Raw genomic sequence first — 12665 nt, forward strand, 5'->3', positions numbered from 1 at the left:
TCGAAAATAATTGTTTTCCGGCTTATGAGCACGTTGCAAGGAGAGGTTTGATCGGGTTGCCTCGCGTTTGCGAATCGTTGGACGCGGTTCGTCGTTGGTCGCGGTTGGAGGAAGAAACGAAAAAGGGTGGTTTCGTGGTTTGAAGAAGTTTGACGAAGCTTGAATCGTCGACAATATCGTTGCTCTTTGTACGTTTAAAATTGTTCACTCTTGTATCGAATGGTTTTTAAGTTGAATAGTAGTTAATTGATACGGAATCATATTGTGAATTTAATATATTTTGAAATTATTTTGAAATCCTGGATGGAAGTTGAATTCGGCGTTATTAATAAAGATATTAATAAAGATATTATTGATTATTATTGAAAAGATTGATGATTTATTTTAATTAAATTCTACGAATCGGATCTTTACCTTTTGGATAATCGACGAGTGGAAATAAAGGTTTAAACGGCACAAAGATGACGTATCTGATATTTAATTATTTATAAATGCCTTAATAACGAATGGCCATGAATTAAAAACGTATAATTTTGAAGTGTTTTAAAAGGCGTTTCATTGTGATTTTTATGGGGGGCGGCTTCGTGAAAGGCCATTCTGTAATACTTTTATTAATTTTCTCTTTGCTTTTCACGTTCAATTTTGTTTATGCGTGATACGACAAAGAGAATGAATCCTCTCTGTTACAATAGAATCCACTTTTTCGATTTAGATTAAGCTTCCCCTCATTGGGGTTTATGCGGAGAAATCGATGAATTTTATTATATCCGACACGTTATCAATAGCTTCAATTGAAACGGAATAAAATGCCTTTCTTCGCCACGATCCATTCACGATCAATATTACACGACAACATTTTACGTTGTGGAAAAATCGTTGCCCTATTTTCCTTAAATTATACATTTTTCCTTTTTCTTTTTTTCTTCTTTTTAATAAAATATAAAATTACGATATAATTGTTTTTTTTTTTATTTATCCGACTTTGAATGATCTTTGCCCTTAATGACGGGCAAAGTTAAGCAAAAAGTATATAAAAAGTATATAGAAAAAAATCGTATCCAATTTTGGGCGAGAGAGGAATTCGAAAACCGAAGTTCGAACGAATATCGAGGAATTTCTAGGTTCTGAGTCATTTAATCACTCGCGACTTTCGTTGGAATTTCCACGATAATCCGATATTGATTTCATCAAATGGCCGAGACCGAGTTGCATCAAGCGTCGCTAGTATGTTAATTAATATCTTTTTTTTTTTTCGATCAATTTTACAGATATTAATTGCACATCGAGGAGATTGAAAACAATGCTCGAAATAATGTTTCAATTTCTAGGAGAAAGATCCCCAATAATAAATATAAAATATATCAACAACAAACAAAACAATCTTCTTCAACAAAAAAAGAAAAATTTACGCGAACAACTTTCTTTCCCACGTCCAATGCACAATTGTGAACGACACCTCTCTCTCTCTCTCTCTCTCTCTCTCTCTCTCTCTCTCTCTCTCTCTCTCCTCTCATAATTCTCTAAAAGTTGTTCTCTTAGCCCAGTTCTCGACCCAAAAAGTCGAAAATAATTTTCCAGGGAGGGCAGATGGGGGGGGGGGGGGGACATTTTATTCTTTTCACCGCTCTTTTCACGAAATTCACGGAGACGAGGCGTGTTGCTTTCGACACTAATTAAAAAATCGGGGAAAATCGTGGAGGACACAGGCGCAACGCGATATTCTCTCGCGGGCCGTCGACGGCCAGGGGATAACTGGGTCGCACATGGGGACGAGAGGAGAGGAGAGGAGAGGAGAGGAGAGGTCTGGTTGCCGGAAGGATGAGCGGGTCGCGGTTAATTGGGTCATCGTCACGTCGCGTTTAACGAATGTTTAATTTGTCTCGTTACGAAGCCGGCCCCGTGATTAATTTCGATTAACTGCGCCGTCAACCTTCCACCCTCGTCCCGGTTTTATCATCTTAACCTTGTCCCCGTGATTCGCTGATGAGCCTCGACGGTGTGGGAGGGAGGGAGATATTCGTTCATTTTTTTTTTTTTCGAAATTATAACGCGTAATTTCCGCGTTTATTCTTTCAAACGATGTCTTCGTTAAGGACTCGAGTCTTTTCTTCTTTCTCTCCCTCTTTCTTAAGGAAGGTGGAGTTTTGAATAATGAATGTTATTAGCACTGTTGAAAGGAGCATGTGTTATATGTAACATTTTTTTTTTACATTCCTCTTCGTTAAGGATTCGAATCTTGTCTTCTTTTTTTTCCCTTTCTTTCTTAGAGATGGACTTTTGAATAATGAATGTTATTAATTAGCACTGTTGAAAGGAACATGTGTTATATACGTATAGTTTTGCATTCCCTTGAAAAAGAAGGAATAACGATGTCTTCATCGTTAAGGATTTTCTTTTCTTCTTTAAATGTGAAAGGATTTTTGAATAATGAATTAGCACTGTCGAAAGAATACGTGCCATTTCGTTTATATTTGCATTCCCTCGAAAAAGAAGGAATTAGAAGAGGAAGGAAGTGACGAAGCATCAGGCGAAAATCGTCCATCTGTTCTGACGTTACGATTCGAAGGTTTGGACGAAAACAGAAGCAAGTTGAATTTATTTTTCAACGGGAAATGAGGATAGAGGCATCGTTCCGTTTCGAAGATTTCGATTTCGGAGTCGAGGACGAAACGAGGACTAGCGATGATGCATAATTAAAAGCAGAAACTCTAGCGAATTTTCAACGAGAATGGTCAAATATCGATCCGATGAAAGATTCAAGGAGTTTAAAATTCCCGCTCGTCGAGTAATCTTCCACGGTATATGCTAAACGCTAATTCCATCCCTTTATTCCCCCCCCCTTTTTTTCTCGTCCTTTCTCCTTTTATTTTTCTATGCCGCTTCCTATGGAATGCAAAAACAGTGATATTGTTCGAAAGTAGATTCGTTTCTATACAACCGCTTAAAAGCGATATGAAATCGTTCTTTCTTTCTATCTATCTTTCTTTCTTTCTTTCTTTCTTTCTTTCGTTTCTATTTTGTGATCCTTTTGTCAATTTCACGGTTGAATTTTATCAGGTTTCACCAGACCAGAAGAATATTAAATTTTGCGTGCGACCGAAATGTCTAAAATTTCAATTTTTCACCGGCCTGCTTTTAAATCGTTGATAAATTTTTCTTTGCACTCCGCCCAACTTCCCCCTCCCCCTCTCCTATTTTTTTCGCGAGATAAAAATTTTTTTTAAATTCTTTAAAAAAGAAAATACACGTACGTTTATTTATTACAAAATTTGAAATATAAAATTAAATTCTTCTTCTTTTTCTTTTTTCAATCTACGTCCACTTAAAGTTTCATCGTTTTAAACAATCTCAATCTCATTACGCGAATCCATTCGTTTCAATCTACAAGTAAAATTAAAAAAAAAAAAGATTTTTTAAATTTAGAAAAATTGAAAGTACAATTATAGCCTCATTATTTAATAATCTGAAAAAAAAAACAAATTAGAAGAAATAATAATAAAATTGTCCAAAAAATGAAGCTTTGTTTCTCCAAAGTAAAGCGAGTAATCCTTTTTTTCACGAAAATGGAAGAAAAAGCGGTATTAGAGTATCGGTTTCACTCACCTCGGCGGGGAAAGCGTAGTTATTAATGCGATGCTCCGATCCGTGATCGTTATCCATCCCATAGTGTATGTAGATCTCCTCGAATTGATAGTGATAAGCTAACGGCCCACCCGTTATATTGACCCGCACCTTCGCCTCCCGATCGGCTCTGAACACCAGGAACTGGCCGGTGTTGTACAAATGGCCGGAAACCTGAAAAACGAAATAGAATCGAAACCTTTCTCGTAACATCTACGTCCCGATTTCTAACACGTACGCAACCCGAATGTATTTTCGTTTTAAAAGAGAGAGAGAGAGAGAGAGAGAGAGAGAGAGAGAGAGAGAGATCCGAGCAACACTTTTTTGATTACAAAATATTTAGAATGTCCGTTATTCCATTATTTTAATTTCATCCCGATCGATTTCTCAAAGTTTTCACTTTTGTATATGTAAAAATTTGCGCATAAACAGTCCATTATTTTAACATCCCTGAAATTTTGAGAATCGATTTCTCAAAATAAAAGTTTTCATTCTCGTATATATGCACGAATGTTTCTTTCGAAATACAACTGAATTTTGTGAAAATTTGCACACAAATAATCCGTTATTCCATTATTTCAACATCCTTGAAATTTTGAGAATCGATTTCTCAAAATAAAAGTTTTCATTCTCGCACATATACATACGAATGTTTCTTTCAATACAATTGAACAAAAATTTGCACACAAATATTCCATTATTTTAACATCCCTGAAATTTTGAGAATCGATTTCTCAAAATTGTAAATAAAAGTTTTCATTCTCGTATATATGCACGAATGTTTCTTTCCAAATACAACTGAACAAAAATTTGCGCACAAATAAATCAATTTCTCCGCAGAATTAAACGAATTCTTTTCTCTCCCTCGGATTGATATTCCACCGCGGGAGACGCGAACGCAAACCGTGTCTTTCCTCTGCTCTGCGTCAATCCGTCAATTACGAATACATGTTTCCTCTCCTATTGGAAACGAATAAAAGTCGCGATGAAAAATCCGTGCTCGAAACCGATGCAGAGAAACACGATCCAGGGAAGGAGGGGCGAGATGTATAATTAAAATCGTAACGTAACTCCATTAAGTCCCGCACGAAACGCAATTATCCCCCGTGACGCGCGTAATCATTCTCACTTAAATCACCGGTTATACACGGGCGAAAATTTTAATCCGGATCCATTGATTTCTATCTAGAATTTTGTAACTTTGCCGCCCCGTGTAATTCAAGTAGTCAACCGTCCATTCGAGTCCTTCCGTCTTCAATAATAAATTTCCTTCAAAATCGCGATCCCATTCCGGAAATAACTCGTGGATACTTGTCGATACGATAATTAATATCGTTGTTCCACGATAATTTTTTTGCTTGATGATTAATTTCATTTATTTAATTGTTATTAGAAGAATTAATTTTTCTTTATATACGGGATCATTCCGTTTTTTCAAGCTTCGTCCGATTACAAATATTCAATGTTTACTAAATGCACGAAACGTTGATACATAATTATAAGTTGTAACGACGAATAATTGTTATTTCAATGAATTTTAATTTTCTTAATTTCAACTCCGGGGAACCGGGGAAGATTATTCCGGTTGGATAGTTTTTAATTTAAATTGTTCTTCGTACGTACACGGTTAAGATCGCGATTCACTGCTGGATATAATGCATAATAGACGATTTTATCCTATATTTCAGTTCAATGAGGATGGATTATTAACCCGTTATCCGAACCCATCATTGCGAGTTAAAGCAAACCGATTAAAAATAAAAATAAAAACAATTTTATTAATCTTACTCGTTTCTTATATTCGACCGTGAATTGCCCAACGATAAATAAATGCTCGGTCGATTGAAAAACTTCATTTCAAAACGAAAAAGAAACAGTGCGTTACATTCTCTTTTCTTCCTTCACGTTATCATTCCTCCCTAATTCTTGCAAATTAATCTCCCCCAAAAACGCATCTCTCCGTAATTCTCGATTCTCCCTGCTCCCCGTTTCCTCGAGAGACTTCTTTTCACATCCTCGGCCACATCCACACACCACTCACCCCAAGAAGGAAGAGAAGCTTTAAAGGTTACACCGTTACACCGTTGGCCAAGAATACAAGAGGAACGAATGGGGAGGAGCGAATGGAAAAAGGGGGAGGGGGGAGGAAGGGGAAGAACTTCTTTGTAACGAAGTTAATGAAGCGGCCGGTATACACAGAGGCGTTACCCGCGCGGTGTTTCGCAGTTTCGAGGCCGCGTACAAAGCGTTAATTTCGCGTCGGAGGCACGGAAAGAGCGGGCCAGATGAGCAGCACGGTCAAGGCTTTACTAAATTTCTCCCACGATACCTAAATTACCTACCTCCCCACGCGGCCTCCATCTTCAACTATGGGGCTACTCTCGTCCTTTCCCATTTCGCGGCAACCGTTTCCTTCTCCACAGCGTTCTAATTAGTACGCCATCGTCAATGGAGCCAACGGATTTGTGAAATCTCCGCCTAATCTCCGACGAAAAGTTGTCGAACAAAATCGAGCAAAATTTTAATTAATCTCCCATAAATCGTAGCACGTGGACGGATTTTGAACTCGAGATGTATGAGAAAAGGTGTCTCAGGTTATGCACAAAGTAGCTTGCTACTAGAAAGAAAAGGAAGAGATCAATTTTTTTTAAAACTAGTCACGCATCTTCAATGACAACGGTAGAAGAAATCCTATCTATACCATCCAAAATTACCATCGAACTTAACGCCAAATCCACGAAGATAAGCTCGACTGTTCCTGCGAAACACCCTCCAAACTGTTCTTCACCCACCCCTACGACGAGAACAACGTCGTTTCACAGGTTGGCGACACGAGTCCTCCGCGAATTCTCCTCCCCTCCTCCATCCCGACTTAGGGCTAATTATCGAGGCGGTGGAAACACGTTGGCCAGGCTGACACCCCTTGACACCTCTTGGTAATTTCTTCGCGGCGTAACGAGGAGGAGAAGGACGTGGTGTTTCGAGAGGTTGGAGCAAGAAAGAGCGCCAACTCTCCCTCTTCTCTTCACCCCCTTCGCCAGATAATTGATTAGGCGTTTAATTGGACGGAATAGCGGGGCCAGACACACCCCCCTTGTCGCGTTACTACCCTCGAAGAACGTTGATGGTGGTGGAACAGCCACGAGTCGTGGGACGAAGGGGAAGTCCATTTTCTTGTACGTCGCGTGAAGCTGAATTATGGCGTCATCAGTTAGAAATAATGAGGTAACCCGAGGGGGTGGAAAGCAGTGGAGGAGGACACGTCGGCAAAAGTCGCCGGCAGATAACTTATTATTTTGCAATAGATTCCGGATCTCTATTCCGGCCAACTTCCGGTTAAATATCATCTGTTTCTGCATCGTCGCTTCCGGTTTTGCTTCCTTCGTCATCATTCTTCTCTAATCGTTCGCTCATCTTTAAATCGAAGGTGTTTAATCCCGTCGATTTTATGAAATTGGAAGGAGTGCAAGAATTTATTTGAAAAATTATTTGGAAATTTTAATTTTAACGAATATTGTTCGAGATCGAGATGCTTATCTTGGACGTTTAGAGATAATTATTAACAATTTATGGCTATGATAGAAATATCATCCTTTCGTCCGTAAGCGCGACAATAATTATTTCTCTAATTAATCCTGCTAATATTATTTGAATCATGTATCAACCGTGTTTTTGGAAAACACACTTTCCAATTCTTCGATCGGTCACCAACTTCGTTCGAGTAATTTCGATTCAATTTTCGAAAAGAATCCTCCACTGTTGGATCATCATTATTGGCCGATCCTCCTTAAAAAAAGAAATTTCCTTGAAAAAGGAAAAAGAGAAAAAGGAATCCCAATTTCACCGCTAGATTCATCCACATTCCTCGAACGATTCTCTCAATCCTCCAGCCTCCGGAGAAGGTCGTCTTCCCCTCCCTCCCTCGCCGGAATATAAATCCAAAGACGACGCCAAGTCGAAGTAGCATAACTCATCGAAAGAGCATAACTCATTATCCCCCCCGACGGATCTCCTCCTCCACCTTTTCGACTCTAATTCGCGGATAATCCTCTCCTTTTTCATCCTCCCCACCCCCTCCCTTCCCCAACTTCGAACTCGGATCAATGGGGCCGCCGGAAGAAGAAGACTCTCCGCGGAGAGGAAGTCTGCAAGGCCGAATCCTCACAAAGGCCGCCTCTCCCTCGACTTCTTTCCACCAGCCCCCAAGTTCAACCCTCTCCACCTTCCCTCCTCCTCCTCCTCCTCCATTTCCCTCCACACCTGTGAGTGTGAGACAGGGAACGATCGTGAGTTTTGTTCCGTCGACGGATGGAAAATTCACGGATGGAACATTACGTGTAATAATTCGTTCCTACCCGAGAAGTTCATCGGCGCATCGGTGATTAATGGCGGCTGCCGAGTTTCTTTCGGCCGAGTTTTCGAGGGTGGGAATCAAAGGGAAGTTTCGCGGAAGGAAAGCGGGTTTTTGGAGAAAGGATATCCTCCCCCCCCCCAAACTTTGACGGGGGATCGATTGTCTCGTGAAGGGAGGGGATTTTCGACGAAGGGTCGAAAAGCCTTGGTTTTGTCCTTGAAACTTGCGATTAATCGCGTTTCTTGGTCGAGTGGGGGAGGGGGAGAGAAGAGGCTCGATGTAGCTTATTCTCGAGGCTGATCTGATAATAATTTGGTGATTAGGCTCGTACAAAATCGTGTAATATCGTAATGGGTTTAGGCTACTTTGTATCTTGCAGCATCATCTCATTTTGTATAATGTAATGTAAATTTACTTACTGTTGTCGTAAAAATTACGTCTTCGAGGAAACGTGGTATCTATGCAACGAGTGAAAAATTGGTGAAAGCATGATTGAACATTCTCGATCGATCTCGATGCGATTGTTTGATTCGGTTGAAAAAAAAATAGACTCGTTCGATGCAACGGATGTTATACACGGACCATTGTGGACCAAAATGTATGTAAGACGTGTAAAAATATATAAAAAAATGGGAGGGGAAGATATCTGTCTCGTGTTCTGCGCTATTTAGAAAAGGAAAAAAAGTCCACACGATTCTGCAATTTCGAATTTAGATTGAGAAAATTTGGAATTGAATCGACAAGGGGTTGAAAATCACGAGGAGAATCCGTTTAAACCGTGGTTAGAAACGGAAATGTTATTTTAATCGGTATTTCACAGTTCCGGGCGAACGTCAGCGACCACGATGGCTATCGCTGTCGACTGGAAAGGAGCCGGCGTCACCGGCGTTCCAATTCTCGTGGAACAATGGCCTGGACACGAGAGTTAACCAACAACCATCCCCTATTTATGCGACAGTTACGACGATTTATATACGGCGCCTCTCGTCCTCCTCTTTGGCCACCTCTCGTTTATCGGAAACGAGATATGTTCGATTACCATCCTCGATGGACGAAGAAAATTGCCAAGGGACGCTTGTTCCTCGAGCTCGAAACGAGTATTAAACGAATTTTAGATTTATTTTTAGCTTCGATTTTCATCGAATTGAGGAATTGATTGTCAAAGGATGGAGAGGAAAAATTGGTGGAAAGATATTTAAAACAATGCCACCATTGCTTTATCATACGGAAAGAAAAGTTATTACACATTCGCCGATTAGAAAACATCGAAACACGAGTATGAAAATATACTTCGTATAGGCATTTTCTCGGATGATTTCTTCCAAAACCCGTTCACGCTTCAATCAAGAAAAAGAGGAAGAAGAAAAAGAAGAAGAACGTTACATAAAATTTACAAAAACGATTCAATCCTTCCAATTAACTCTTCGCGCGCTTTTCCTTGAAAAAAAAAGGGGAAAAGCGAAAAAGAAGAGGGAATATATTTGCCCGGCCGCGATACCAGTTACGGATATTCGGTTTATTCTCGAACAATGGCGGTTTCGATTCGGATTCTCTTTCGCGAGGAAAAAGTAAGGGGCGGAACAATGGGCCGCCCCTTTATTCAGAATCGCGTTGCCCCGAGTAAACGAGCCCCAGCTCTCCATACCAAACGTTTGGAAAGTCACGGCTATTATCTCCTCGACTACGTTCAAACATCTTTCTTTCTCCCGCCCATAATATGAAAGAAACAGACGAAAAATGATGACCTACCATTTTCTCTTTCCTCTCCTATTTTCCATTTTATTTTCCTATTTCATTACCTTTTTTTGGGGAGGGAGGAGGAGAGAACACTCGTCGTACAGTTCCATCGCACGGATATCGACGAAGCTGGAGGGGGGTAAGTCGAAACGGATGCATATGGTCGGACATAAGGGCTCGATATAATAGGATGGGGTACGTGTATTTCCACGGGTGGAATGGATTCGAGACAGAACGGGACGTTCCATAACCCTGGAACAAGGATACAAAAGGATATGGATGAAGCTTTCAAATAAATTGTAAGTAACAATTCCGTGCCAATATTACGCCCCGCGCGTTATCGATCATCCACGGATATATCCTCTCCTTCTCTATGAAAATATAGTTAAAATTGCACGGCTCGCCGCGGGAGTCACGCGAGTAACGTGAGTCGGAGAAATTAACCCGGGCGAGGATTTCTCACCCGGTGCATTTCTGCATTCCGTGCTCGTGTAACGTGGGATTTTAATCGATTCACGATCTCGATTGGAGAGCAATTCCTCCCTTTCACGGAAGAGAGAGGAGAAATTCGGGAACGAATTTAATGTAGGTTCGAATCGTTGCGAAGTTCGTTTGAACGTTTCGAGTAGATTTGTGAATTTAATAAAAATACTTTGACCACCAACAACGACAATTATCGTATAACAATTCGCGAAAAATAAAAATAAACTATCAATAATTTTCAATCTACAATTCACTTAACATCACCAAATCGATATCCCCGTCTCTCGGTAACAACATCGAAAAACAACGCCAACTAAAATAAGACGCAACTTCCTTCCTGTTTAATTAATCAACAAGTCTGCACGAATTTTTGTCCAAGCTCGAATGTGAATATAGAAAGATCGATAGAATTCCTATTCCTCCGCGAGGATCGAGGAACGTTTCGAAAACCTATCCCATCCCGACCACGAAGGAGAAGGATTCAGTCGATTCAGCCGGAAGTCGAGACGGGGAGTCGCGATATCCGACGCTTGTCCGACAATGTCAGGATCGAGGAGGAGGAGGAGGAGGAGGAGGAGGAGGAGGAAGAGAGCTCGAATCGGGCTGGGGCGGTCCAAGACGTACGCTCCAAGTCGGCGGTTCGTTCTATTGTTTAATTTAAGTGCCAAAGTTTAAACCGGGTTAAACGGCGTATAAATTCACCGCGGGTACGCGAGGCCACCCTGGCCTGGCCACTCCACCCACCCTTCTTCGCCCTTTGGCCGCCGAGTTTCGAGGGGGAAGGAGGAGAAGGGAGAGGATGAATCGTGTCGATGGTATCGGTGGAGGAGGACGAGGGGGGGGAATACGAAATGGAGCTGTGTGTTTAAGGAGGAGTGGGGCCAGATGTGACGTCACTGCGGCTTCCGGTTCAAGGCTGACGACGACGGTTCCGCTTTGGTTTTTCACTTTGCTGCCCTGTTCGTTATCTGGATTATCTCTCCAGCGGAGAGATTTCCGGAACCGATGCTGGATGAACGGACAGATTCTGGAGATGGGGATTTTGTTGGAGGGATTTTTTTTGGGGGGGGGGAGGAGATTGGCGGTTTTTCATTCGATAATTTGTTTTTCGCTCGAGAGCGCGAGCTTCTCTCGGTTTTTTTTTATTGATTTATATAATTCGTGCTCGTATTCGGCACGAATTTCGCAACTTCTTTCTCCATTTTCGATTGAACCCGCCTCGAACCTAATTTTTATAAACAAATTGTCATACCCGAAAGCGAAATTTAAAGTTTTTAGGTATGTTGATCTTTCCTACCGGTGTATTCGCTGTTTGCGCACCGCGTTCAATCTCGCTTCATCCTAAAAGTTTTTTGATTTATACCCCAATCTATTCGGATTGCCCGATCTATTTGAATTTTTAAATTCACCCGCTACTTTCGACCTCCACCTCCATCACGCTCGACACTCTGCCTCTCTATAAAATCGGGCATTAAAAAATATATATATCGGCAATCCTGAAAATCTGATAATTTTGCCCTATCGCGCGCGTTTCTCTTTCCTTCGAATAATAAAGGGCCTCGATAAATCTTAGAAAGGGAACAACAAAACTCTCGCGGCTTCGACAGGATTATCTCCACGCCGTAATTCACCCGAGTGTGTATACGAAACGTGTAGTGGGAGCGTTGGAGGGGGGCACGTGAGGCGAAACAGAAACGAGGCGAAACACAAGTTATGGGTATCAAGGTTTTGCCCTTTGTCAAGCGGCACCACGCTTGCACGCTCCTCGAGGGATGAGATTAATAGTTACATTAGGGGGATGCGTCAGGCCAGATCCATTCGGGCCTGTGTATGTGGCGCTACTTCCTTAGAAATTAATATTCTAAACAGCCCATTAATTCCGCGGACACGCGAGACTTGTCGCATTAATAATCCAGGGATAATTTGCGCGGATAACAGCTACCACTGTGTTGCTGTTTGGAAAACTGCAACTTGAGCCATTCTCTATACAATTGTGGAATGTGTGTATTCCAATTGGTTTTTGATTTTCGACGAGGAATATTGAAGAACGGCGAAGAATTTATTTTCTTCTAGGATCAGTTTTAGGATCAGTTGAGAAACGATTGCTCCGAAAAGATAACAATTTCGAAGTAGAGTAGAAAAGATTCCAAAATTTTCCAAACAAACTCGAAAGCGTTGCGACTACTACTTTCGAAAAGCTATCATAATCAAAGAAAAACAACAGCCCTCCACTCGACTGCTCGAAACACCGCGATACAATTTTCAATATATGGGTAATTTCGACTCCAGTTTCAATCTTATATATATCTCAAAGAGCTTGAAAACGAAGAGCTTGAGCTCGAAGAAGATTAAAAAAAAAAAAAAGAAAAAAAAAGAAAGAGAGAAAGAGAGAGAAATAGTGAAAATAATCGCTGCAATCTCGACCCCAATCTCGATACGAAACATCTAAATAGCGCACAACAGTTCAGAA

General features: G+C 40.9%; 1 protein-coding gene across 2 annotated transcripts in view; it reads right to left on the minus strand.

Annotated features, from left to right (window-relative positions):
• CARPA (Carbonic anhydrase-related protein A) overlaps nucleotides 1–12665 on the minus strand; it is a 174196-nt gene that overhangs the window by 40437 nt on the left and 121094 nt on the right. For both annotated transcript variants that reach the window (XM_086917109.1, XM_086917108.1), the window contains exon 4: nucleotides 3604–3795. In XM_086917109.1, the coding sequence (XP_086773235.1) occupies nucleotides 3604–3795 (192 nt within the window). The remainder of the gene's footprint in view (nucleotides 1–3603; nucleotides 3796–12665) is intronic.

The sequence above is a fragment of the Apis florea genome, unplaced genomic scaffold (assembly GCF_048593485.1).
Source record: "Apis florea isolate Af1SG1 unplaced genomic scaffold, ASM4859348v1 contig_3811_pilon, whole genome shotgun sequence".
Taxonomy (NCBI): domain Eukaryota; kingdom Metazoa; phylum Arthropoda; class Insecta; order Hymenoptera; family Apidae; genus Apis; species Apis florea.